This window comes from Zonotrichia leucophrys, chromosome 7, assembly GCF_028769735.1.
Source record: "Zonotrichia leucophrys gambelii isolate GWCS_2022_RI chromosome 7, RI_Zleu_2.0, whole genome shotgun sequence".
NCBI lineage: Eukaryota > Metazoa > Chordata > Aves > Passeriformes > Passerellidae > Zonotrichia > Zonotrichia leucophrys.
The window spans coordinates 33,170,797-33,197,570 of NC_088177.1; the positions used below are offsets into that span (position 1 = coordinate 33,170,797).

The window sequence follows — 26,774 nt, forward strand, 5'->3', positions numbered from 1 at the left end:
TGGGCGACCATGTGACCAAGACGGAGGGTTACGACATTAACACATCCCCACTGCTCCTCTGTGGCTCATTTTTCCCTCGGAACGGAGCGGGCCAGAAAAGCAGCGTGCAGCTCCCACGGGCACAAGGGTCCCTCAGAGCACCCCGTCCCCCGGGCGAGCTGACGGTGGCGTGAACCAAGCCGAGCCACCGAGCGCAGCTCAGCGCCTCCTGCCCCACAGCACCGCCACAGGTGTGAGTGACGGATCACCTGACCAATCAGTGCTCACCGCCGGCTTCAGCCGTGGTAAACCCAGCCAATCAGACAGCCAGCTGCACTCTCGGTCCTGCCCCCTCCCTTTTACGGACACATGACGGACCAATAGAATGGGGAGCACAGCGCCCGCCCCCATCGGCTCTCGCGAGCTCTCGGGGGCCGCCTCCCGCCCTCCGCCGGGTGACTGCGCAGCCGCCATGTTGGTTGCTATGCTGCCCGCGTGAGGCGGGCAGGAGGGCGGCGATGAGGGGAGGAGGCTGCAGGTCCTCCCCCCTCCTCCCCCACGGGCGCTCGCTCGCTCGCCGGCAGGGAAGGCGCCTCCGCAGCGCCCCGGCGCTCCACCTCCCCCCGATCCCCTTTGCCTCCCGGCCGGGGCTGCGTGCGGGGCAGCCGCCGGTCCGTGCGAGGCAGTGCCGCGCCCCGTGAGGGACAGCCCCGGCCCGTGCCGCCCCTCCGGCCGGTCGCTGTGAGGAGAGGGGGGAAGGAGAGGCCGGAGGGTGGGGGTGTCCTCCGCCTTCCCCCCGGGGCTCCTCCGTCCTCTTCTCCCCCAGCTTTTTTTCCCTCTCCTCCCTCCCGCTCCCTCGGCCCAGTCGCTGCAGTACGATGCGGCGCTCGCCGCTGCGGCGGGGCGCGGGGCGGCTGCTGTCGCTGCTCCCGAGGCTGCGGCTCGGGCGGGCGCTGCGGGAAGACTGAGGAGGGGGGGGCGGCGAGCGGCGCCTCCGCTCCCGGTCTCGATCCCGATCCCGCGGGGGGGTGCGGGCGCTGCGCGTGCCCGAGCCTCTGCGGCGCGCGTGCCCGTGCGCGCGCCCGCGGAGGCGGGTTGGGGGTCGCGCGGGGCGGCAGCGGCGCGAGCGCGCAGCCCCCGCGCCTCTCGCCTCGGCGCTCCCCGCTCCATCTGGAACCAGGACGTGGATGGTACATGAAGGTAAAGGCGGCCGCCGGCGCGCTCGGGGCTCCGGGCTGGGGGCACGAGGGGTGCTGCGAGCCGCGGCCGTGTGTGTGCTGTGACCCCCCCGCTCCCCCTCCCGCAACTTCGCGCTCAGCTCGCCGCGGGCGGAGAGCGACTGCCCTGAGCCCTTTGGGGAGGGGGGGTGGCCGTGTGTGTGCGCTCTCCCTCCGCTTCCCCCTCCGAAAAAGCAGCAGAGCCGGCTCCCCTCGGCCAAGGGGGTGTGTGGGGGTGGGGGGGAAATAGCCTCGAGGGGAACGAGCTGCGGGGACAGGTCGGGGTCTCCAAAATGCACTGAACTCCGCCGAACGCCCGAAACGGATTTTTATTTTAGCGTGTTTAATAAAAAACTTTGCGATCCTGTGCTTTCTAGGCACATGTGCGCGTTGCCCTGGTTATGGGCAGGGAAAATAGGTTTGAGTGCTGTCGCTGCATTCCTCTGGTACATTTTTAGTGTCTCCCTCGAGCAGAAGGCTTGTATAATCGCTGTGTCTATATGCGACAGAGGCTTTTCGTCTACCTGGTGATGGGTTAACTCGTGCATGCTGTTGCAGCACCGGCTGGAAGAAGCATAGCGTCTTTTTCCTTTCAAAAATCTCCAAGAGCTAGTAGCTAAAACTAGATAGCTGCCGGTGTACGTGAGATGTTCCCACCTCTGGTCTGTTCGAAGGATATACATCGTTCGGATGTAAAATACACGTGAGCGAACTTTATGCTGTTATTTACAGCCATCCAGGACTTCCGTGTGGCCAAGCTGTTCCAATTTTTGAAACTGTGAGGTAGAAAATATTTGTGTGACTTGGTGTGTTACAGAAGTGCTAATGGATCTCAGCTGAAGGATAATTTTTAGGCTGCGGTGTGCACATACATTTGCTCACCCACGGGGCATTTCTCTTGCCCTGAGCTAAACTCAGAGTTCAGTGGTGAGGGGGTTTTGTGAGTGCACGTTTGCCTGCTTGTTTTGGCAAATAAGTGCTCTGTAATGTTGGGAGCCACCGACGTGTTCACACGCATGCAGACATGGTGTGCTCGTCACATTGGAAATGTGCGTTGCAGGAGTACAGGAACGAGTTACATTAGAATTGGTAAAACCATTTTTTGTTAGCTATGTATATTGTAGGAAAGTTTTCCAGTTCATTGCTTGAACATAATATATTCACTATTGTAATCTTATGGGTGCCATTTTCTTGACAATGGATTTCTTGCTTCACTGACCTAAAAAGTTGTTTTTACATATTGGCACGACTCTGGCTTGCACCATGTTGATAAAAAATGATTCTGGGTGATAAGCTTACAAATATGTACGTGTGTGTCAATATGTTTCCCAGGCAAGTTTATACTTTGTAAACTCAGAAGTGTACTGTTGGTCCGATTTTTTTGCTATAATTTTGTTGTCATTACAGTTTCTTTGTCTTTTTAGATGATGTGTGTGTTTTTAATTTTAGTTTTTCAGAGTCAGATAAAACATTGAAATACAAATGCATATTCTTCACAAGCTGAAATGTATTAAGTAATTTTACCTTTCAGTATGTTTTCCTTACGTTTGCAGTTAAATTTGTTTGGAATCAAATTTACCTGTTTAGAAATTACTTCGATGGTTACTTCTTGTTCAGCAAAATTGTCCGTGGAATGTATTGTTTGTTGCCATGCTTTACAGTTCTCATGTCCTGTTAATGTCTAATTTAGGATGTACATAGCAGTATTGATTGAACACCCTTGCTAAAAATACTTCCAGGGTTGGGTACACTTACACCATAGTAGCAGGAAAGTTCAGCCAATACTGTTTTTCTGTGACTAGAATTAATTCATTATTAGCAGCTATACTTTTAAAACATGAATAAAACCCAAAATCCTATAATCTTAGAAGTAATGCTAATGGCTCTGTGGAGTGGATGAGCTCTCTGTTAATGAGCAGGGTTCATGCAGTGCTATTTACATGTCACTGCCATTAGCATATTTGAAATATATGGTAAGTTAATACTCAGGGTACATCATTTTGGCTCAGATCCTGCAGTGGCCCCTCTGTGGGCAGATGGATCCACCTGCACAGAAGTTGCTGTAGGAACTTGAGCTCCAGCACTGGTTCAGGAGGCATCAGGCCTGTGTTTGTGCTGGGCATTGCTGTGTGTGAGTGCTTGGTGTTTGTGTGGTGGGCATGCAGAGCTCCGGGGCTGGCAGCCTCATACAGCAGTGTGTGACATGATTGTGGGGATAAAGGCACTTGTAAAAGATTGCTTTCATACTGTAACAGCACTGCTGAAACAGCTCCCTTTCAGCATCTGGGGGCTCCATTTCACTGGGCCGTTATTTATGGTTGCTGCTTTGTAAGGATTTTGCTGAGCGTACATGGGAGCTGTGTGCCTTGGTTGGTGTGCGCATGTAGAAGGTGGGATGCACACCAAAGGCAGCCAGGATGGGTCAGCCCTCAGCTCACCTGTGTGGGAACAGGAGCAGCTTGCTTGGGGCAGTTTAGCTTTGGATGTAGTCAGTGGGTTGGGTAAATGTCTTCTTAAAATTACAGTGGATTAATAGTCTGTTCTAACTTTTCATCTGGTCAAATCTTTAATTAAAACAAGCAGTAGACATGTGCATGGCTTTTTTTGGTGTTGGTATCAATGTTAGACTATTTTCCCTAAACTGATAAATAGTGCATTCCTATGGTTTGTCTTCTTGGGTCTTCTCACTACCAGTAGTTTGATTCTCTGATTGCTCATGATTGTGCCTTGCTTCTCCCCTCCCCCAGTTTGTGTTTAAATTTGGTGCAAGATCATATGAATCCCATGCCTTCACATCCTGTTTCTGTGTCACCTCACTTCCATTCTCACCAATTAAAAAATGGCCAAACAAGAGAATCTTTCAGCAGATGGTTGACTGTGCTTTTTTTTTTTTTTTAAATACAACACTTTCACTCTGGTGCTGTCACTTTTCATTAAATGCCCAGACAAAATTCTCATGGGTATTAATGTCCTCCAACCTAAATAACTGTAAAAATGGTTTGTGTATGTATATAATATGGAATTGTTCATGGGGGAAGGTAGGAACTGTGAAGGTGGAAGAGCAGAGGGAGGGGAGAATGGCCTGGGCAGGAGACAAAACCCAAGGAGCTCAGCAGAGTGCTGGTAATACAACAGCAGGTCTTTACTGGCTGCACCAGCTGTTCATATATGCTTGTTTGGGAACAGAGGCTGTTTTTCCTTCAGGACTTGTAATCCCCTGAAGTAGCACAAAAACAATTTTTTCTAGGCTTTTGAAAACCTTCACTTTCTAAAAATTTTGGAGCTCCTTCTAAGTCTATATATATACACACACACATATATATATAATTATTACAGTGTTATATATGCAGGTACACATTCAAAATCTCCATCTTTATTTTGGAGAATTCCAGAATTAGAAAACTATTGCTGTTTGCTATTCACAAAATAAATTACTTCAAGTTTATAGCAGTTAAAGTGTTCAGAGAAGTTTTATTGATGTGCTGACATACTAGAATCAGGGTCCAGATGTGTGGGTTAAAAGAATCTGGTTAACAGCACACTGAAGTGTGTGCTGGTTGTGTGCAGTGTCCCAGTACATGCACAGAATGTTACAGCTGGTGGTCACAGAGATTCTTAGTGGGTCACACAAACATAACTTGATGAATTTCTCTTTGAAATGTGAGAATTGAGGCAGCTCCTCCTTTCTCAGCTGATGCACCTTCAAACAAAGGCTTGGTAGGGTGATGCAATTGGGCCTCTCTTGGCACCCTGCTTTGTCTGACACTGCAGTTACTCTTGGACAAGTTTCCTGTGACTATTGGATGATAAATGCAATTCCAGTTGTGTGGTTTATGGGACACTGCCATCTCTACAGTTACACGAGGAAGGGGAAATGGCTAATATCCATTTTAAAATAAACAGTCTTTTGATTATGAGTATTTATGACCTGTAATGAAGAATGCTCTGGGAAATATTTTTCCTGATTGGAGTGTGAAGTGAGCTCTTCATTGCCACTTGGCAGTTTTCAGTCTGACCCTAAGATTGATGAGGGAGAAATAGACAATCCACTTCTTATGGCACATGCATTCTTACATTGCCTTTCTGGGTATTTCTTATCTTTTTCAGGGTAACTAGATTAGAGAATTATAACTGAATTATTTTGCATGACCAAAAGCCCAGATCTTCAATGACAATCAAATGTAGTGCTGCTAGAGATTAACATTTTCATACTTGGAATTTTTACTTTTTTAAAATTAGAGTGGTGTAGATAAGCTTTAAGGAGGATGTATTCAGTTCTCTTATTAGCCTGGATTTTGGACTTTAATTTAAAAATTGCTCAATATCTGCTAGTCAGAACCTTGTTCTACTGGTGCTTTTTCTTGGAAAACATCAGTTAAACTCTGAAGGTATTGAGTTCTATATGATTTTGGTATTTTGTTTGATAGTTTTAATAAGCCAATTGAAAAAACAATTAAATATAAGCTCTTTTCTGGTGTTTGTGAGAAGTAACAATTTTAATTGGTTTGGTTTTGTGCTGTTAACTGTGCTTGGATTAAGCAGATGATCCTCATTTTGTCTCCAGAAGGATATTCACTTTTATGACAGCTGAGTGTATTTTAGCTTTTCCTGAGTCCTTTGGCCAGTTTTTTGTGTTTGTGTACCAACATCTCTCTGACCTACAAATCCCCCACTCTCCCAAAAACCCACCCACCCAACCAAACCTCCAAGGAGTGTTTTGTGTCTGCTGCAAAAGACAGAAATGAGAAACAAATGATATCAGTAGTGCTCTGAAGCTTGTGTCAGTTACTGAGTGCAATGAAAGTTATGTAAGTGGTGTTTTCTTCAATGAGAAAACGATTCTTAGTTAAGTTGTTTGCTTTTTTATGTCAGGTTTGAAACCAGCAATTGAAACTGTATCTGCAGCAGATCCTGGCCATGCAGCAGCTGCTGGCAGAGCCTGCTGTGGCTCCTTTGTCCCAGAGATGGGCTGGCATGCTTTGGCTGGGAGGAGGTGAACAAGCGAGATTTCTGTGGTTTCTGGCCACAGTGGAAGGTGCATGTGCAGAAGAGTCCAAGTGGGTTTGATAACCCTGCAGAGCTGTGCTTTTCAAAGGAGAAATTCAGTGTGACACCCCAGAGCTTGTGCTCTCTTGTATGTGCCAGCAGAGATGCAGGGCTGAAGTAACTCCATGCTTAGTTCAGGCTTGACTAGAACTGGAAATGTTGTTCATTCCTGTCCTTCAGGTAGAGAAATTACCACACAGTCAGTAAGAGCACCTGGGAAATACACCTGTAACTGGAAGAACAGTTATTGCTGCTGATGCTCTCTGAAATTCCAACTTAGCACAGTTTTGTATCCAGGCCAAGAGAGAATTTCTTGATGGTGCTTTCCCTTATATTTTCCTAGGCCATGAAGTTGCAAAATATATTAATTGTAATTAAAGTTCTTATAACTGATTTGAACAAAAAAAAAAAAAAAATCAAAAATGTAATGTATTTCTTTTGGTACTGAAAAAAAAATGCTTCTCAGATTTTACAGCTTTGATCCAATGCTTTTGCTTTTAAAAATGACCATTTATGAGGAAGATCACATAATAAAACTGAGTTTGTTTTGTTTCTATTAGACTTGTCATTGAATTCAGAGATGTTTTTGGGGAAAAAACCTGCAGTCTTCCCATGAAAAAATTGCTTTGGAGAGAGTTAAAATTAACATATGTCACTTTGCATTTGTCTGTCTTGATACGTGCAACAAGCTTGTGGTGTCATCTGAAAAAGTGAGACATATTTTTGTCTTTTGATGTGTAAATAGGCTTAAAGATGGCCAGTGCTGATGTCCAGTGATGTGTTGCATTGTAAGTTGTTTTTTCCCATACAAATTGTGTGTGTGCACTGCATATGCCAGTTTTGCATTGTCTCTGAGCTGCACAGAGCCTCAGTACTGCTCTTGAAATGTTTTTCTGAGTTTATTGAGTGCCCGTATTTAGAAAAGCTTTACTTTGGGAGAAGGGATGTGTATCAATTTGTTTGACTTAAAAATAAAATTTTATGGAACTTGGCATTTGAGTTTGAAATCTGTGGCCTGTAAGCTCCAAAGTGTGAGCTGCTATTAAGGCTTGCCTTGGAAGAGGCCCTTGCCTTTCTGCAGTTGGGATTGGTGCCACAGGCTGCTTTTAGTGCTTGGGTGCACATGAGGCTGTGGATGGGAATCCTCACCTACCAGTCATTCCCCACTTGCTCTGTTTTAGGCTTGTGTGTTGGTTCTGTAAGGAGAGAGTGCATCCTGTCAGCTCGTCCAAGTGCACCTGCTTTCCAGGGAGCAGATCTCTTGAATATTTGCAAGGGTGTAGTATTTATGAAAAGAAGGTTTTGAAAGACTGAAATGTGTCTGCCTCTAAAACTGAAGGGGTGTATCATCTTTGTCTAAGTTGGGATAGAAAAGAGGGAAAAGAGAAGGGCAGCTGCCCTGCAACAATTTTAAAGTGTGTTGGGTTTTGGTAAACATAATGAAGAAGGAGAGGTAATTTTTTTTTAATTGTCCTTGAATCTCATGACCTGTTGTGAAGCTTGTGCTGAAATAACTGTGGCATGCACCACCACAGGAGGGAGAAACTGAAATGCAGAAGCTGTGTTACAATGGAACAAACACACCAGATGGTTACATTGTGGGGTCTTACCTCCAAGTGATTTGAATTTTTTTTTGGGCTTATTTGTTTGCTGTGGGCTTAAGTGAGAATACTGATTCAGATTCTCCAGTACTGAGAGCTGGTGCAGTTGCTGCTGGTTATGGTTCTGTCACCTGTTCTCAAGTTTGCTACACATGCAGCTGGGTGAGGAGGGACAGAACATTAAGGGTGGCAAAAGCTTCTTACCTTTCTTAACCCTTCCCTAATTAACATTTTACTTCTCCTTTCATTGTATGATATATTAAGATATACCATATAAGTCAGATGTGTAAACTACTCAGGCTGGAAGTGGCCTTAGATATTCAAATTTGGACTAAGGAAGTAATTTTGGAGTTTGTTGTTGGGAAAAGGTTATTTTTGCTTTGCTTTTCTGGGTGGTGTAATGTGGCTACAATTTTTTGGCACCTTCACCTAATAGGTTTACTGTTACTTAAGAGAATTATGGTATTGGTGATACTGTCTCTTCCCTTTTCTCCTAGTATAGATTTGAGTATTTTGTTCTGCAGTTCCTGCATCTGTCTGGGGAAGTGACCATGTGAGTGTGCCTGGGGAGGGATGCACTGTGGTGGATGTTCCCTGGGTTCTTCTGGTAATGCTGGTTTTGACTTTCCACAATCCCCATGCTTGCAGAAACTCTGGATTATGTTCAAGCTTTTCAATAGTTAAGTAAATTGTATAGGATTGAATAACAGACAAAGATATTAATTAAAATCTCTCTGCTTTCAAAGACATGCCACTTGAAGGATGGAGAGCTGTGCAGTAAGAAAATGAGGTGTGAGTAACCACTAAGGATGTGTACATACAGTTACACTTAGAACAGAATTCCTCAGCAGAGGGCTAGAAAATAGATTGAAAATGAACATCTGACAAAAAGTCCTCCAAGAGGAAATTCCTGCAGGAGAACTTCATTCTTGAGATTAATTAAATGCAAGATTAGAAATTCTCTAGATAGCTGTAAGCTATTTAATAAAACTGAAGTGAGCAATTAAAAGGCTCAGTTGTAGTTATTGCAGAAGCATTGCCTCCCTTCAGTGATCGTGCTGCTGTCCCTCCCCAGTTCCAGATGCTCTCCCTCCTTTTGCAGGAAAGCTGCATGGGAGCTCATTAATGCTGGCTGCTTTCTGCAGCATTTTCATAAAAAGCATCCTTCTCTGAATAAGGGTCATGTGGATAATAACTTCTTTGGCATTGGAAACACATACACAGTCCTGAGAAAACAGAAATAAAAGTGCTTTGTAGAAATTATACTAATGAAATGTATGTGAGAGAGTAGCTTGAAAGAGAAACCTGATTAACATCTGAAACTTCAGCTCGTGTTCAGCCACCTTTGAATAGAACTTATGTTGCCAGTGAAGCTGCTTTGTCAAATCTCTGTTTTCTATTTCTAAGTTACATTGATGTAAGCATTTTCCAATCCACCTCTCTACAGTATTTTTTCCCTTTGTTTGCCAGACAAACAGATTCATTCTAACTGTTGTGGGAAATGATTGTAGCTGCTCTGGTATCTGCAAAAGCCTTTCTCCACTGTAGTCTTTGATATTCATTTGAATATATTTTGTGTTGTGGTGTGCCATGATAACTGTGTGTGCTCCAGCAGCTGTGTGCAATAACCTGGGATGTGTTACATGACCAGAGATCCATCCCTCATCAGATACTAGTGGGTGATAGCAAATGATGTAATTGTGTTAGGGACAAAGATGTGTAACTGCAGATTCAAAGAAGTTGCTGTAGTTCAGCAGAATGAGTGTGCCATGAGTAATTAGGAAAAATAGAAAAAAAATTAATATATGTATTGAGTAATGCTGTAATAATAATAATTTTAAATTGCTTCAAAATAAGATACTACTTAAGTTGTTGAAGAGCACTCTGTGGTAAGATTATTTTAGAGGTGCTCATTACTTTCAATGAGAAAACAAAGGTGGTTTCTATTAAAAGTAGGCTGATACAGAAGTTCTGAAGATAAACTTATTAATATTACTATTTTTCTGCTGTACACAGAAAGCTACATTCTAAAAATCTGCTTTCCAGACTTAAATGTCTCTTGTTAGTACTCAGAAAAACCCACAGTGAAACCTTTTCTTTTGGCATTTTATAAATATCCTTATTTTCTTAGCATAATTAACATAATATACACTTTGGATATATCTGTATGCATAGTAAGTAAAATATCATCATATTGGTGGTGGATATAAAGATAGAGTGATTGCATTTTAAAATTCTGTAAAATAAAACTATGTTTTACTATAGATTATATTTCAAGATTATAGCAAGTAATTTAGAAATAATGTCTGAGAAGCAAATACCAGTGTTTATGCTTCCTCTTCAGGAGTGATGGGGAAATGTATTTTGAATATTGTTTTTGTATTACACTTATTTTCTCTCAAGCCATGTCATACATGCTCGCACTTCAAAAAACGTTGAAATGTTCTGTTGACTTTTTGAAACTTTTTGGCAATGTGACACTCTCCATTTATTTTGTCCCTTGTTTAAGAGTTTTTGTGTGTGTTTTCAAAAGCACTTCCATTCACCATTCAAGGAATTCAATAGAATTCTAATAGGAACTGCACATAAATAACTACAGAAATCAATGCTTCAATTCAGCCAAGAGTTTTTTTGTGACTTCAAAAGCCACAAGAGCATTTATTATTAGAAACACACAATTGACTTTTCTTGTATTATCATTTTGCATAGTGATTTGGTTTTTACCACCACAACAAGATGTTTGACAGTTTCATTTGAAAATGATGTATTTACATTCAGCATTCCAAAACAGTGTAATTTTTATCTTTTCTCTCGAGCTCTATTCATGTTATTTTGCATGTTGAGCTCTGTGCTAAGGTTGTGAGTGAAATATTCACTGGTGGGTTTTTCCTCAGAGATCAACCAAATGTTAGGCACAATCTCCTGTTCTTATATTGTGATGAAAATGTAAAAATTGTCTTCAAAGAGCAGAGTTTGATTAATTTTCATCTGTTCAACTCATGCAGTGTAAAGCATATCCTCTCCTCCAAAACACTCAATTTTCTGATGCTGGCAATCACAGAAGTGACCAACCTGTGGTCAGGCAGGGTTATGCTGGAGCTGCTTCCAGGCTCTAGTTAGTGTTCATGCTACACCTCAGGCTGTGTCATCTGGAACAGTTCCTTTGATCCTGAAGGTTTTAGGTGGGTTCTAGGAAGGGAGATTACCTTCAGGGACGTGGTTTGAGCACACCAGAAGCTTTAGAAAATTGATGTTTGTCTTTTGAGGTAGTCCAAAGATGATGTGATGTGAAATACAGCACTCTGTGTTCAGTAATGCTTTACTTTTCTAAAGGAGCCCTTTGAGGGGTGTTGCTCTTGGGCAGCTGGTGCAGTTCCCCTCAGTAATGGTGCAGTGTCACACCTGGGGTGGGGAGCACATCTGCAAGGGAGGAGTTTTGTTCTGGTTGTCAGCAGGCTACTCAGATTAATGGATTTTTCTGTGTTCTGGTTTTACTTTTCACTGTTGCTGATAATTCAGAGAGCCAAGGCAAGGTACCAGCAGGACCTTTTAGATGATAGCTGCCTTTCCCCACCCTCCCCATCTCCTAATTCCTGCTCCCCAGACAGTCTGGATCTGTGTGAGGAGAAGGTGTTAAGAGCTTCTTTGTGGAATTGCATCTTGAGAACCAACTCATGCTGAGGCTTGCTGCCACCAGCACAGTCACCTTGAGGTGCAGCCCCCCAGTCCCCTCCTCAGCTCCCTTGCTGCAGGAGCAGCTGCATGGTTTGGTGCTTGGGAAGCATTTCAGCTCAGTGGGGATGGAGGGAAGCACGGCCTGTCTCTGGTCCTTCCCTCTCCTGACTCCTGGAGTGGAAACTCTTCAGGTGAAATTTCCACTGCACCCTGACAAGTGTTTTGCTGGTGATGAGGGAAAGAGGGGCAGGGTAGAGTATGGTGAGGAGCAAGATTGGTACCACAGACAATATCACAGCTGCAGAGCCACTGGTGTTCAGTGTTCTCGTTTGGAATGATATGCATTTGGGATTTAATCCTGTCATGGTGTTACCTTAAAAAAATAATAAAGTGAAATGAAATTAGATCTTCTGTTGGTTCCTCAAAGTTCTTCCCCATTTCCTTTTCCATTTCTAATTCAGATTGCATTTGAGTCAGCTGCTTTCATCTTGACACTTATGTCATTCAAGGATCCACAAAGTTAGTATGTTAATGTCTGCATTTCAGCTGACTGATAGGTACACCAAAACCTATCTTAATTTTGTCACTGCAACATGAAGCTTCTTTTAATTTCCCAGGCTGTTCTGCATTTATCAAAACAAGATAATGGAACGTTGCTGGCACAATTTGTAATCTTAATGTTTAAAGTTTATTAAACATGACTTTTTTTCTTAAAACACATTCTTGCCCTTCCTCTGTTCTTCTAGGTGCTTTGAATGTAACAAATTTATAAGCTGGAAGAAATAATCATGAGCATTTAAAAATAGTTTAGTTAGGGAAACTTGGTTTTGCTAAAGGGCAAAAAATAATTTTAAATCTCTCTAAAAGTAAGCATCACTCGGTATTTTTAGGTTTATCTGTGTTCTGTTTCTTTATGAAAAACAGTTCATGGCAGTAAGCAAGATAAACCCAGTACCTCATGTTTTATTTGACATGGGTCAAAAATTTGTGGGTATTATCAGTCTTCTTTGGCAGTGCTGTTCTTAAACAGCCAACCTCAAATATATCAGAAAACATTTTGATACATTTTGCATGAAATGTTTATAATTTGTTTTGAATGCAAGAAGAAGAAACAGAAGTGGAAAAACCAGAGAATGCCAGAAGTGGTAGGAGATGAGGATGACTTGGAAAGCAGCAATCTATCCAGCTCATGCAAGTAGGTGCCAGAAAACCTGAAACAGGGATATAATAAAATGTAGTACTGGTATGGAGCAAGAAAGAAGTTATTATTTGAAACAGCATAGTGTATTTCATAGCTTCCCACTGTCAGGTAATCCCTTTTATTGAACTTTGTTTAGAAGTATATACAAGTGTACACCTTGTTTGTGGAACAGGTAGTTAAAAATGTATCTCAGGGACAAAAATACGGTCCTAAATTTGAGCTAAATCCTTCCCTGACCACTTTACTGTGTTTTGTACTTGTCATCCCTTTTCCAGAAGTGCTTTCTTCTGCTAGGGCAGGGTTTGTGAGTGTGTTGCACTCCTCCTTACCATAATAAAAGAACTGAATCTAATATCTAATTGATATATCATTGAATGTCTTAGTAAGCATTCTATCAGCTATATATGGATAACAATTGTTTCAAAGTGTTTGAAAGCTGTGATACATTCAATTCCTGTGGTATTGTATGAAGTAACTGGACTGTTGTTATTTGAGCTGCATCTGGGTTAGGAAGCTTCAAACCAGGTCCCTTTGAGGTTTTGCAGTGCTGAGAGTCAGGAGGGAGGGCCTTGATCTGTGCCGTGGGCTGGGCGCCTGACTGCATCCTCAAATGAGGAATTCCCTCTCTACAACAGCATGGCACAGTTGGTTTATGTTTGTGTCTTATGACCTACTAAAAATATTCTCTTGCCTTCCCACTTACCTTCTAGGATCCTTTTCAGCAGAATTGGTGTACAACCACCTTGTATGCAATTCCGGTATTTTGTAGTGAATTGTGCCTGCTTGACAGAGTAAAGAAATTCTCCAAACTTATGAAGGAAATGTATGTTTTCAGAAAATAGTTTTCTTTTATTATTCTGGATTGAAAGCTGAACATCTGAAGCCACTTGCCTTGATCTTTTTTATTTTTATTTCTTGAGGAAAAAGATTTTGTGGAGTCTTTTTATGCATCTTAAACATCTCATGTATAAAAATAGAGGGAAGCAGAAAATATCAATACATATGGAACATAATATTTGAACAAGTAAGAAATAAATTAATGTCATGTGACAGTTAAAAACTTCTAATTCTTGACATCGATTCCTAAGCACTTGCAATTTGTTATGGAAAGTAAATTTAAAATATTATTTCAGTGTCAGTCTCTGTTTTAGAAAGAAAACATTGATCTCTGCAAATCATCTTTCAATTTGTAACCTGTAGCTAACTAAGCTGTCTAATAGACAAGTACACCTAAAAATATATGGGGATATTTCTTCTCCTTTCCCTATGCCAGTTAAACATTGGCCTCTGTGTATAAATATTTTTCTTCTGCAGCAATTGCAGTTCCATGCCAGGTAGCCCCTTTGCAGAAGATGTTAGCTCAGCCATGCATGGTTAAGCCCATGTCCCCTCAGCTCTTCTCACTGCTGCATTGCCTGCCATTGACTCTAGCAGTAATACATCCCTTGAGCACTGCAGATCCTGTGAAACACAGTTATCTATGGCTATGCAGATTCCAACATGCACTTAAAAAATAGAATTATTCTAAATATTACGCATACTTTGGCTTCTCAAGGGAATGTGTACATTCACTGGCAGCTAATGAGTTGTATTTGTACATCAGAAGCTCAAGAGCGTGTGTACAGGTGGGGCTGCTCCCCACACCTGTGGGAGCCTGCAGCGCTCCTGGAGGGAGGTTGTGTCATCCAGCTGCCTTTGCCTTTGTAAGTCCAGTGCCACCATCTCAGTAATGTCGTGATCTTCTGTCACCAGGGTGTGACAGGGCTGTGTGCTCATTGCTGATGTGGATTGATAGGTTTTTGATTGGCATGGTGCAGCAGAAACAACCATGCAGGGGCTCAAGCTACATTTAAATATCTGTTTGAAATAATGACAGATGTTTGGAAAGGAAGGAGCAGATTATGTTTTCTCTCTTCCTTCAGCTGCTGGTGGTTTTCTGCTTTACCCACAATAGGTCTTTGGAGTGTGTCCCTGTACAGTTACATAGCATTTTCAGGTGGGAGAAGATGTATCAAGCAGCCACATAATCAACTTGGCCTTGCCTACTCACCCTCTGTTGCCTGAGCTGAGAGCTGTAAGCCAGTTCTGTTGAATGCACTGGTATGAAACTCTTCATAGCACAACCTCTGTTATTCCATACATCAGAATAGCATTCTTTGTTTTTCATTGGCAAAAGTGGCAATCATTATGTCCAATATGAGTTTATCTATTTGGACTTGGACCTGTGCAGGATAAGAAAAATTGTGAATTAAAAGTCTCGACTCCATCAGTGTTCTGGCAAGTGGTAAAACTGAATGCACAGTAAGAAACTTGAGTGAAAGTTCTGCTGCAGAGACTAGTTGTGGGAAAATGTATTAGCACCAATTACAACAGTCTTCCTTTTTGGAAAGGTCTCCAAAGTCATTGATGAAGATAAAATGCAATCATTCCCGTGGTTGTGTGCCAAAGATGATATGCTAAAGGGATCATAGAACTGATGCCAAGTTCTGTGGGTTTTAAGAATTGCTTGTTAACTAGAGGAGATTTTTTTTTCTTTGAGTTGCATAAATTAACCTTTTTTCTAACAATTCATCTTTTGTTTATGTGTTACTGTTCCTTGTTCATTTGTACTGTCATCGTCATTCTCCCCCCACCCCTCATGCTCTAGTCACTTTTCATACCACAGGGGGAAAAATGTTGCATCCAAAGGGCTGGCACAGTTATCAGCACGTGCTGCAGATAAGAATGGGAGTGCACTCTGGGATCAGATAAAAGATCCGGAACTCAGGAATCCTGACAGTGATGAATAACATCAGACTCGTGTCCTGTATACAGAGAATCTTCCTTGGTGTAACCACATACAACTGATTGTAAATCCATTCCTAGGTTTGTGTGGTTTGAACATGTAGCTACTCATAGCTATAACTTTTATTCTGTGGAATATTTAACTATTTTTAAATGTTCATTGTAAACCCAAACACAAAAGCATTTCTGGTATCTTTCAGTTAAAGAAATACTGGGCTGAAAAAAGAAGGCACTAATGTGTTATCTTTTAAATAGAGTGCATTGTATAAGCTTAGTGTTCATTTTCTGAGCAAAAGAAAGAACGAGCATAAATTTGAAATTGTGAGGATCATGTTGTTGATACATATGGATGTAACTATTATAAAAGACCTTATTCTAATGCCAGTACCTGATAAGAACAGCAAGAGATGTATGACCAGTGTGGGCTGCTGCCACTGACTCACTGTGTAATGACAGGCAAATTACTTGGTTTTCTGCATCTTGTTCTATTCCTTTATAAATGAGAAATAGTTTCCCAGTAAAACTCTGAGATCATTGGATAAAAGGAGATATTTTTTGTACGCCTACTGAGTGTATAAATTTGAAGATAGAAAGTGCAGCAAATACCAGGTTCTGTGCAAGTCTTTTTACCAGTACAGACACAGTAGGGTGAGTCTTGCTGCTCATTATGGATTGTATTAAGCCACGTTGTACTTTTGAAGACCCCTTAATGCACAAACAAAACTAGGGGTTTAGGTCAGATTCAGCACTTCAGGGCATATTCTGTTCAGAGTTAAGTACAGCTTCAGTAAAGCTTCTCTGCTGTCTGCATGGGTAACTCCCATTCCATTTCCTGGGATACGCCAGACGTTGCACCGCCTTCACATGAAGCAGTACAGGGAGCCCTTTGACAGTGAGCTACTCTAATCTCCATCACCTCTGTCATGTTATGTCTTTGGCTGCAATTTCATTTTGGGTCCCTTCATTTTCATAATGTTTTGGAGAACTTGACCTTTTCAGAATTGTCTGTATTAATACTATAGTCTTAATCTTTCCCCTGGCACCTCCTGAAACAAATTAGTGATTCAGACACCACAAAACAAATCACATGCCACTTGTTTCTTCCCAATGATTCTTCATTGTCATTGTTTGCTGTATTGTATGCAAGTCCTTGTGTGGTCTGTGGTGAAGGGGACCTAAATAAGGCAGGAAATTTTAAGGGAGGTCTGTAGCAGATAAGTAGGGAAATGATGCAACAGTTTCAGGTATATATATAAAAGATTATTTGGATAAACATGAAAGGAAAGGCATTATTTCAGCACTGACATATGGAAATTAACAGGTTTGATGTGTGCTTTGTTTTTTTAATAAAGTTGTACTTTTATTGTGATAGTCCATAGGTACCTATGGAAAAAGTGGGAAATACGTGAAATTTCTGGTCTCCAGTGCTGTTTTTGCATCCTCATCTCCTTCCATTCTGTTTGTCATCATTCTTAATTCCTTTTTAATTTGCTCACTTTCTTAGATTTTTTTTTCATCACACGAAATGCTTGCTTTGGCTTCATAACTTAAAAAAAAATCCTGTAGATGATTCCAGTTATCACCCCATTTTATCTGGTTGTGTTCTACCCCAGATTCAGGAAACGCACAGTCAAAAGCTTCAGTTTTGAGTTTATCTTCACATTTTCCTCACCTTTTCAACATTTTCCACCCTTTTGTTCTTTTCTTGAAAAGGCTTTTAACTAAATGGAGGAGTGAATGATACAGATTTGGCTGGATGCTCATACCATTACTCTTTGCCTTGTTTTGACCATGAAGGAAGCCTTCCTCTCCTCATGGCCACCTGCTGCCCTCCTTGTGCTGCTGTTGCTGCTGCACAGTGAGTCAGATTGGGGAATTGCTCTGACTGAAGAATAATTTTGCCAAAATTGTGTTGCTTCTTATTTCCCCACTCTGGTTTACCATATGGCTGTACAAATGGCTATGTCAGCAGTAGGGAGAGGATGATGCAAGGCTGGAAGCAAGAGGCCAAACTCAGGAGTGGGTCAGGGATGCTGTGTTAGCTAACACTGCCAGGTTATGTCAAAATAAAAAGAGTTTGTCAGAGTAAAGTCTAGTTGTCAGTGATACTGTCACATCCTACTTCTAGAATTCCTGTACTCTGCTGCTTTTTTCCTTAACCTCTCACCCTTAGTGTTTGACATATTTTCCAAAGCTCCTTGTTTATCTCTTTCTTAGAGTAAGTGATCAATAACAGCATTAATAGAAAGCCTCCATTTCTCAGTGTGCACAGGAGGTGGAGCCTGTTGCCCTCAGTAGAGGTTGAAAACCTCCTATTTGAATAATTTGTGTGGACATCATTAGTTAAACCTGTACTGTCATTTGTACATACCCATAAAATAATTACAGTGAGGTTTAGACTGATAAGCTGTTTGAGTTAGACATGTGTAAGTTAAAAAAAATTATTTAAATCAGTGGTTCTCCAAATCAGTACAGTATGGTACCTGCTTATTGTGAAATTTGAAAAACTTTAGCCATGGTGGTAGAAGCATTGGTAACAAAAAAAATGTAATGCAACCTAACCTGCTTTCCTAGTGTCTTTCCAGCAGTGACTGGATATCTTGACAACAAAATATTTCATGTCCCTGAAATTAATCACAAGCAAACCAACGCACTAAATAATCCCTTCCTTTTCCTAAGTCTGCAGAGATGCACTTCATTACTTTGCAGTCAATTTTTTAACAAGCAGCATGAAAGTGTTTGGTGTTTTTTCTCGTTTCTATGTTTGTTGGGGGATGTTAGTTTTACTCCACAGATATTAAACTGATGCTGAAATGATCTGAATATAAGTTACCTGCAAATATGATAATTTTCCTGAACTTAGGTTAAAGTGCAGGAAAAAATATGAATTCCCCTCTAAATGCAATTCTGCATGCTCCCATGTAAATAGACTTGTTCCAAACCTGTAAGTAATGGTGTGGCTACAAGTGTTGAAGTCTCAAAATGGCTCAGCTGATGTAAGAGTTTTTCCTAAAAATTAATGTATATTATGTTCCCTCTATTCTAATACTTTTTTGGAAAAGAATAACAGAAAAAGTGGCATTGTTTAACAGTGTGATGCACACCATGGAGACAATTTCTGCAGCTTGGTGTGTACAACTTTCCAGAAAGAAGTGATATTAGTTAACCTCTGGTCAGTCATATGATCTATAGTCCATTGTCTTGTCCATGCCTTCTTTCTGGCTATCATAATCCCAATTATTGACTTTGTAAATTTCCATTTGTTTCTATACAAACAAATCCATGTTTGGTTCTTTCAAAGACTGAGTAAAACAAGAATCTGAGCTTAATGCACCGAAACAGACATGAGCTCGCTCGGGCTACACACAATCATTCAGTATGGGGTTTTTTTAGTAAATAGGTCATTTTCCCAAGTTTAATACCAGGAATGGATGCATGTGATGAAAGTGAACCACCAAATTCCAGTGTCTTGAAGTATAATCCCAAATTGGAAATAGAAAGCAAACTGTCTGTGGCACAGAAGGTGTAAATAAATATGACGTTTTGTGGGTTCCTCTCTAGGTCTTCTCCCAAAATATCCTCTGGCCTTGTTATGTGCACACTTGGGGATCTGATGCTCAGATCATCAGGCTGGCAGCACTCCTGTGGGAGCTCTTTCCATCACCTCCCTCCTGTTCTCAGTAGTTGTGTAATGTCTTTTTAGCCTGTGTCAGTTCTGTATTGCTCTTGCCTGCTGATAACATAGATCCTACTGCCTGCTCTTTTCCATAAGCCCTTGAACCCTGTACTTTTTTCCCAGCTGAAAGGAAGGCATGATCTTCATTCAGGAGTTGCTCTCAGATTTCTCAGGTAATACTTTGCTGGATCTGCTGCCAGTGGAGACAATGGTTGTGTTCTCTTTACCTTAATGTGACTGACAAATTTTCAGCTATTTGTCTCCTGTTGCTTTGTCTGGATTTCATATAGCTCCCATAGATGTTGTGGTTTTGTGTTTTTATTGGTAATTGTTCTGAAAACAGCAGTTAAGTAATAGCTCTCTGATCATCTCTAACTCTGATATAGTTACTCTGGAAAGCAATTTTTTATTCGCTTAAACTCTCAACCACATTCAATAGAAAATTGAAAGAAACTTCTTAGTGAAGCCAACAAAACAGGAAAACAAGCTAACTACAACAGTGAATTTTAGATAAATGTTCAAACACCTACAATTTTAACACTTTTCTCATCCCTTGTGGTTGAGACTAAAAATTCACCAGTCCATGGAACTGCAAGATGAGATGTAAGAACCAGATTTGTAGTGGTATTAAAACTTGCTATGTAATGGTGGCATGGCTGCTCCTACTCCAGCTGCCAGCATCTACCTATATCATTTTTCAGAGGGGTATTACAGTCATCTTATAAAGTGGCTTAATAGAATATATTGTGGCAAAAATATCAGTGGCCAGTTGTAGATTTTTTGAGTTATTTTGCCATCGTGACCACCATGTGACAGAGATGTCCAGGTAGTGTAGCCTCTCTATCTGTTAAAAAACAAAGCCTACCACAAAGTATGCATAAGCTGTAGGTTTGGGTGTATGTGTTCTTGAGTTACTTATTTTGGATTTCTTGAGAGCTAGATGAGATTTTTCTGCACTTTCATGAGCTCTGTCAGCACTTGTTCAGTCTAGTTGGCACCTTTTCATTTCTCTCTGTTTTTTTCAGCAGATTTTCTTACAGAAAGGCGGATGATCTAAGACTGTGAAGAAATTCTAATTTGTGTTTCTCTTTATATACTTCCAGAGGACAGATGGACACGTCTGTTATTTAATAATGCTTATGTTACATCCTTCATGAGGAATCAGAATAGCTTGTAGCAGTCTGCCTGCCTGTCAGTAGCAGACAGAAGCTTCTTGCTGATTTTGTGTTAAATAACAGGGATTTCTGCTCTCTGGGCTCTAGGTTTCAGAATTTGAGAACAGAAAATTCTCAGATGGGCATTGTAGATTGTTCATACTCTTAGCTGCTGAGAAGCTCCCTCAGATATTTTTGGGTGACCTGGTAAATAGGCATGCTGTGCTGGTTCTTGGAGGGTGGGAGCTACTTTTCATAAGGATAATGTGGTGATGGTATTAGGCTCTTTACCATTGCCTCTCTCTGTGATGTACATAACATCATGCTCATCATTCTTAACAAGTTGCCAGAGCACCCTGACACCAGTTTCTGCATCTGGAAAGGACAAACCTTGATACGTTTCTCTCCTGAATAGTCAGAACTGAAGAACTCTTCAGATACTCTTCAGCTTGAGGCACCCTGCCATCGAGTAATGCTGAAGGAGTCACTGCCTGGCACTGGCCACCCGCTGTTCCATGGGCAGTGCATGTTCCTGGCAGCCTCAGTCCAGTAATTGTGGGATCCATCTGGAGCTGCATCACTTCTCCCTTGGCTTCACAGACTCCAGCTTTGGACCCACTAACACTGACTTTGGAGGAGAGGACCTGTTACGGCAGTGGACAGAGCCAAAACTTGGCAAACCTTTACTGGACTGTAAAGGGGCTCATTCACCTGTTGGTTTTTACTCTCTTTGCAACTTCCTGCAGCTACCAAAACATTTCCAGTCATGGGTCATCAGGATCTGCTTCCTGTGATCTAGGGAACAAATTGTGTCTTGTCACGTCTTTCCACAGAAGGTATTAACAATTTCATGGTACATTGTCATTGGTGCTAGTGTGCTGACAGTTCTGAGACTCTTGAATTCTCCTGTCATCCCATTTCAACAACTGCATGGTTGTACCTAGGTAACTATTCCATATGTGTTTATCCATGGCAACAGACACTTGCTCAAGTGTACTTGTTCTGTAGTCAGTATTGCTGATGCTGCTGGTGGTGATGCCTGGAGTTCAGAAGGATTGATTCAATCTGGACTTTGTCAGACAGAGTGCTCTGCATAATCATAATGCAAATATGGTGGCTTCAGATGTCATTTTTTATTCTGTTTAAAAATGTTGTTTCTATGTCTGTTCCCAGGTTTAACCTGTAATGGGAAAAGAATACTTTCCTTTTTGTGGGCTGAAGATTTTTGCTTTTTCATAATATGGCAAACTTGTTCATCTCTGTCACTGAACCACTGATTGTGTCAGAGAAGACATAACTGGGAAAACTGAACTAAGAAGCCAGTGGTTTTGGTTTGGTGTTCTGCACTTGGTGAGCCTTGCTATTCTGGGCTGTCCTGTACATCTTTGTGAAGAGGAAGCTTGTTGCTAACTGAGTTTACAAATGCAGTTTTGAAAGTACTGAATTTCCTAAGGTCCCAATTTAAAGTACTTGTTGCAGTGAAAGGCCCGAGTCCCCAGAAGAACTGACTCTGATCTCGGATACTCTGATGAGTCTGTCTTGCTGTTTAGAGAGAAAGTGACTGTGTCTCACTGGTGAGTGTGGTGGCTATGGCTAGTGGCTTTATTTTTGGAAAATAGCTCTTCTGAGCATTTCTGGGAGCATGGGGAAGAGCTTTGTGTCCTCAGAGGAGCATAGTGCCACTGTTCAGAGAGACCATTCCTGCTGCTTCCACCTGTGGCTCCTGCAGCTGTTTCTAGGGGACCTGGGCTGTGCTGCAGAGCTGCCAGCAGGGAAAAGTGCATGTGAATAGACTTGGGAAATAGCAGAAATGTGTTGCTTGGTTTTCTTTGTTAATGTGCACATTCCATATCCTGCCATATGTCGCTCTTCTGTAGCCTTGTAATTCTGGGATGCTATAGATGGAAAGAGTTTGGGGAAGCTGAGTTTAATTACAAAAGAGTGCCTAAAGAGGCAGGTGTGAGAAAGCCATTTTGGGCTGACTGCAGGGGCACATGGATGAACAGAGTTCTTAAACACAGTGCCCAAGAGGAGCAGTGTGGATGTGCTGACTCAGCTTGTTGCCTTTTAATGCCATGTCCATTTGTATGTTGGTAGACTGCTCCTTCTCAGTGCACTTTGTACAATATTTTCACTGTAAAGATAGGTGAGTGTTATCTTTTGTCAGTCTGTGTGTCTCTTCACACTTAGAATCTTGGAATTGTTTAGGTTGGAAAGATCTCTAAAGATCAAGTCCAATGGTTAGATATCTAAGTCCAGCTTGATAGGTAAAAAGCTTTGTTTTTAGGTATCAGAAAACTTAGCAGCTTTACTCATGTCACCATCAACGTGTTTGTGCATGTTGAGCATAAACGTGTACTTAATCAGTTTTCCTTCTGGGTCTTCTGTTTTGAAAGTCTTTTTTTTTTTTTGAAGGAGGTTATCCCTAAGCATTACAGGCTTGACTTAATTTTGTTGGTGAAAATGATAGAAAAATAAAACAGAGATTTAAGTAAAAATGTATGTATGTAGGAGACTGCTAGGGTGAAATAACTTTGCTGCATGTTCTTCATGGATTTTTGTAATGGTTTGGAAAACTTTCTGTACTGCATGTTAAAATGTGTGAAATTTAACAGCCTTTTAATGATTTTTGGTAATGCTGCCTATTTGATTAGGTTGCCATTTATCCCTTCCATTCATAACCACATGGAAAGCGTGTCAGGAGAATGCATCAGACGTCTGTGCTGCTACTCTGACTTTAGATGTACCTGGCAGCTCTGTGTTAACCTTGGGAGTGGACTTGCCATGGCTCTTGTCTCTTGGCTACAGTTTTTCTTATTGCCTTCAGGCAGACCTTGTTTGATTTTCTGTGCATTTTTGGGACATTCTTGTGATTTCTGTTGCTGTTCCATCTTCTGTACCCACCCCAAAGGAGGAGGGCATTGACTAAGCCAGAGGAAGATTGAAATGTGGTTAGGGAAATGGACAAAATGTAGGAAAGGATTTGAGTGAGGAAGGAAACTGAACAGTTAGAAGGGGGACTGTTATAGCCTTGGGAAGGAAAGAACATACATGGAACAGATCTGGAGTATTTGCAGGAAGTGAATGGTAGAGAACTGATGGTTGAAGTCCTGAATTATTACCCCTGTGGTTTCAGCATGGCTACCTCAGCAACCTGGCAATCAGTAACCATCAACCTGTGAATGTGACCCATGTTTGTACCTGCCTATCCAGGGAAAACAACAGGAGCAAAAGCCAGCCTATTTTAAGATTACTTAATATATTGTTTAAATTGCCTAATAATGTCTAATGACTTTTAAAGGACCCCATTGAAATGTCCAAAAATCTAAACTTAACAGTTTATGTTTTATGTTCAGCTTAACAGTGCTATCTCCATTGTCCATTGTTATCTGTTATTTCTGTCAGGAATCACAACGTACTTGCTAAGACAAAAAATCTTGCTTTTCATGTCAAATATTTATAGAAGAATGATTCTCCCAAGGGACACCATGTGTCATTATAAAACAAGAAAGTATATAGGAAAAAATTGTATTTTTTATATTATCAACTCAGTAGGCTGGTTTTTGACCATAATGGTATTCATAAAAATAACTTAAATATTCATTGTTGTAACTTGTTTTCATTTCTGTGCAAGTCTGTGTTGATACCTTTGAGCTTTTTATTGTGACTTTACAAACTCTGGATGTAAGCTAGAATTGTAGTGGGAAATATTAGAACTGCACTGTCCTTTATATAAAACAAAAATGTCTTGAGAAAGCTCTTTTAGAGCTTTTGGAAAGCTAAGCCAGAATTTTGTCAGAACTTGCTCCGCTCATTATTTTTGATGTTTGCTTATTGAATTGTTCTTGCAGGTAAGATTTCTCATTTTTTCAAGGTAGCACTAGTGGTGAATAACCACACCTGATGTAGTGGTGACATTTCTTCTAAGGACTGCTGGGAATTTGGGGCTGGCCCAGGCTGACCCGGGTGGAATTGAAGCTGTTCCTTCCTTTGACCATCAACAGCCTCTGCACTGGTGTTATTCAGAGGGCAGCCCTGGACAGAGTCATTTGTGCTCTGTGCTTTGAGAGGTGGAGGCTTTTTTTCCTTTTTCTCCCACAGCAGCTTCTGTTCCCTTTTAGAAAAGAGAAATGAATCTGTCCCAGAGTGTTGACTGCTTGGCAGTTAAGCAGAAGAAAAAGTGTTTAATGGTGGATTTAAAGGAAAGGTATTTAAGGAAGTGGTGATTGTACTTGCTGGCAGCTTCCCTTCCACTGCTTTTGTAGACAACAGCTAAAAATCTTTATTCTCACCTTTACCAAAAGGATAAGAAGCTGGGAAACTTGGGTGCATTCTGCAAATCTTTTTCTCTGTAGGGACACTTACATTTATAATTTCTGTAAAGAGTTTTGAAGTTTTTTGGCTTTGCAGGCTTGGAGGAACTTCAGAGTTCATTTGTCAGAGATTTGTATCTTCACAAAGCAGTTCACACTGCAAGTATGGGTCATGGAGATCCTTGAGAACTGTAATGCTGGGCAGAAACTTATCTACTGATGTAAGTCCACTGCTGTGTTTGGCTGTACCACAATTACACCTGAGGATGTAGTTGTGTCCCAGATTTAAGGACTGCAGCACCGTTTCTGTGCTTAGTTCTGACCAAGGAGTTACTGCCATCTTTCATAGTAATTTAACATCAGCATGTCTGCATAAAGCTCGTATGAATTACCAAATGTTGAAGGTCTACTATCATGAAAGTACATTGACTTGTGTAACTGAGATGCTTCTCAAGTAGCTTTGGAGTCAGGATGTTGCCCCGTGTATAAAAATAACAAACATGATACCAGGGTGAGTTTCACACTCTGACAGTTTCTTGTGCTGTCATTGCCAGCAGTAGATCGGCTGCTTGAAGTGTGTTCCTTGCAGGCTTTTGGAAATTGTGGGATGTTTGTTTTTCCTTGCAGATTTACATTACCTTTTTCCTTGGACTATGAAATTCCTTTCTGGTATTTATAGTGTGCCCACTTCACTGCAGACAGGCTCACTAAGCCTTGCTTTGGGTCTCTGCTGTCAGGGTTTTGTAGGCTGCCACATGCTTCCAGTCATTGTTAGGAATTTGAAACGGAGAGAGACGTGCAACATAATCACACGTTCTTAGCAACTTTGTCAGTAGAATGAAAGAACTGAGAGCCCTCGGTTCAAATCTGGCATTCAGAGCTGCTGCCTTGCAGAGCCCCTGGCTCAGCAGGGCTGGGGCTGGGAGTTGAGCACTTGCCTGAGGCAGCAGAGAACTCAGTGCAGGGAAAATGGGACAGCCCTGCAAAGTTCTGGGTTCTGACAGCCTGGGGACTGGAACTGCTTCTCTTGTCTTAGAATCTCTCTTACCTGCAATATAGTGGAACAGACTATCCAAATGGGTTTTTTCTAAGCATTTTGTAAAGCTGCTGTGTGTTGAAAGGTGAATTAGCTTGCATACAGGGCTTCTAAATCAAGTTTACAAGTTTAGTCCTTTGATTTAAAAAAGAGTGCTATGTCCTTAGTTTTATTATAGTGGGAAAAAATTGTTGAAGACTAAAACATGGCAATCTCTCCTGTATACAGATGAACAGTAAAGTTCATTTTTGACAGTAATTTTCTGTGCAAGTACAACGATTCTCTGGCATAGAAAGCTAAATTAATCACTGGATTAAGACTTCTTCTGAGAGTAACTATTGTGCTTGGATTACTTTATTCTGAAGAAGTAGATGTCAGTTATAGGCACTATAGTATAAAAGTTCATTTGTGTTACACTTACTCAGAGTTTAGTGACTAGATATATAATCTTCCCTGACAGCATGATTTTCTTAGGATTAGGCTTTATTGAGAAGAAAAAAAAAAAATTGGTCAGGTCTTTCATACCACAAGTTGGAGAAAATTTGAAGTGGTTACGTGGACTTCTGTATTGGGCTATGGTTACAATCAAGTTGGCATTTAGAACTCTTCTAGGGGAAAAAATCAAAACCCAAACTTGCCCCCAGCCTCTTGGCAGAGACATAACTGTGTGCTCTCAGCTGCAGCACATGAAAAGGCTCGAGGTGAGGATTTGAACCATACTGCAGTTTTAGTGACAGAAAACATGTTTTTACAGGATCCTTCCAGCCCTCTGGTTGTCTTACAAGGAAGAATAAGAGGTGATGTGATCGCTGCCACGAATGATCAGTGCCAGTGAGCCCTCCCCACACTGGTGTGTGGCAGGAGCTGTGTGCTTGTGTCCTAGCAGGGAATCACCTTGGCCAGATGAAAGGGAGGTCTTGGGAGCAGCAGAGAAGTAAATGCAATTGAAGGCCCTGTGACATGCAGGTGAATAAACTGCATTTGGGATTTTGTTCTTGCTTAGAGTTGGTAAATGCATGAGAGAAAACATAAATAGCAGTGTGATTAAATAGTAGCATGACATGAGGCCTATAAATAGCCTTTTATAATTTT

The 26,774-nt window shown here is 41.5% G+C and overlaps 1 protein-coding gene across 2 annotated transcripts in view; it reads left to right on the plus strand.

Annotated features, from left to right (window-relative positions):
• Positions 1-438: 438 nt before the first annotated feature.
• The window catches only part of PTPN4 (protein tyrosine phosphatase non-receptor type 4), a 112,402-nt gene continuing 86,066 nt past the window's right edge, over positions 439-26,774 (plus strand). For both annotated transcript variants that reach the window (XR_010440941.1, XM_064717783.1), the window contains exon 1: positions 439-1,179. Coding sequence is in view for 1 of the 2 variants with exons in the window: in XM_064717783.1 (XP_064573853.1) it covers positions 1,167-1,179 (13 nt within the window). In the remaining variant the exon portion in view is untranslated. The remainder of the gene's footprint in view (positions 1,180-26,774) is intronic.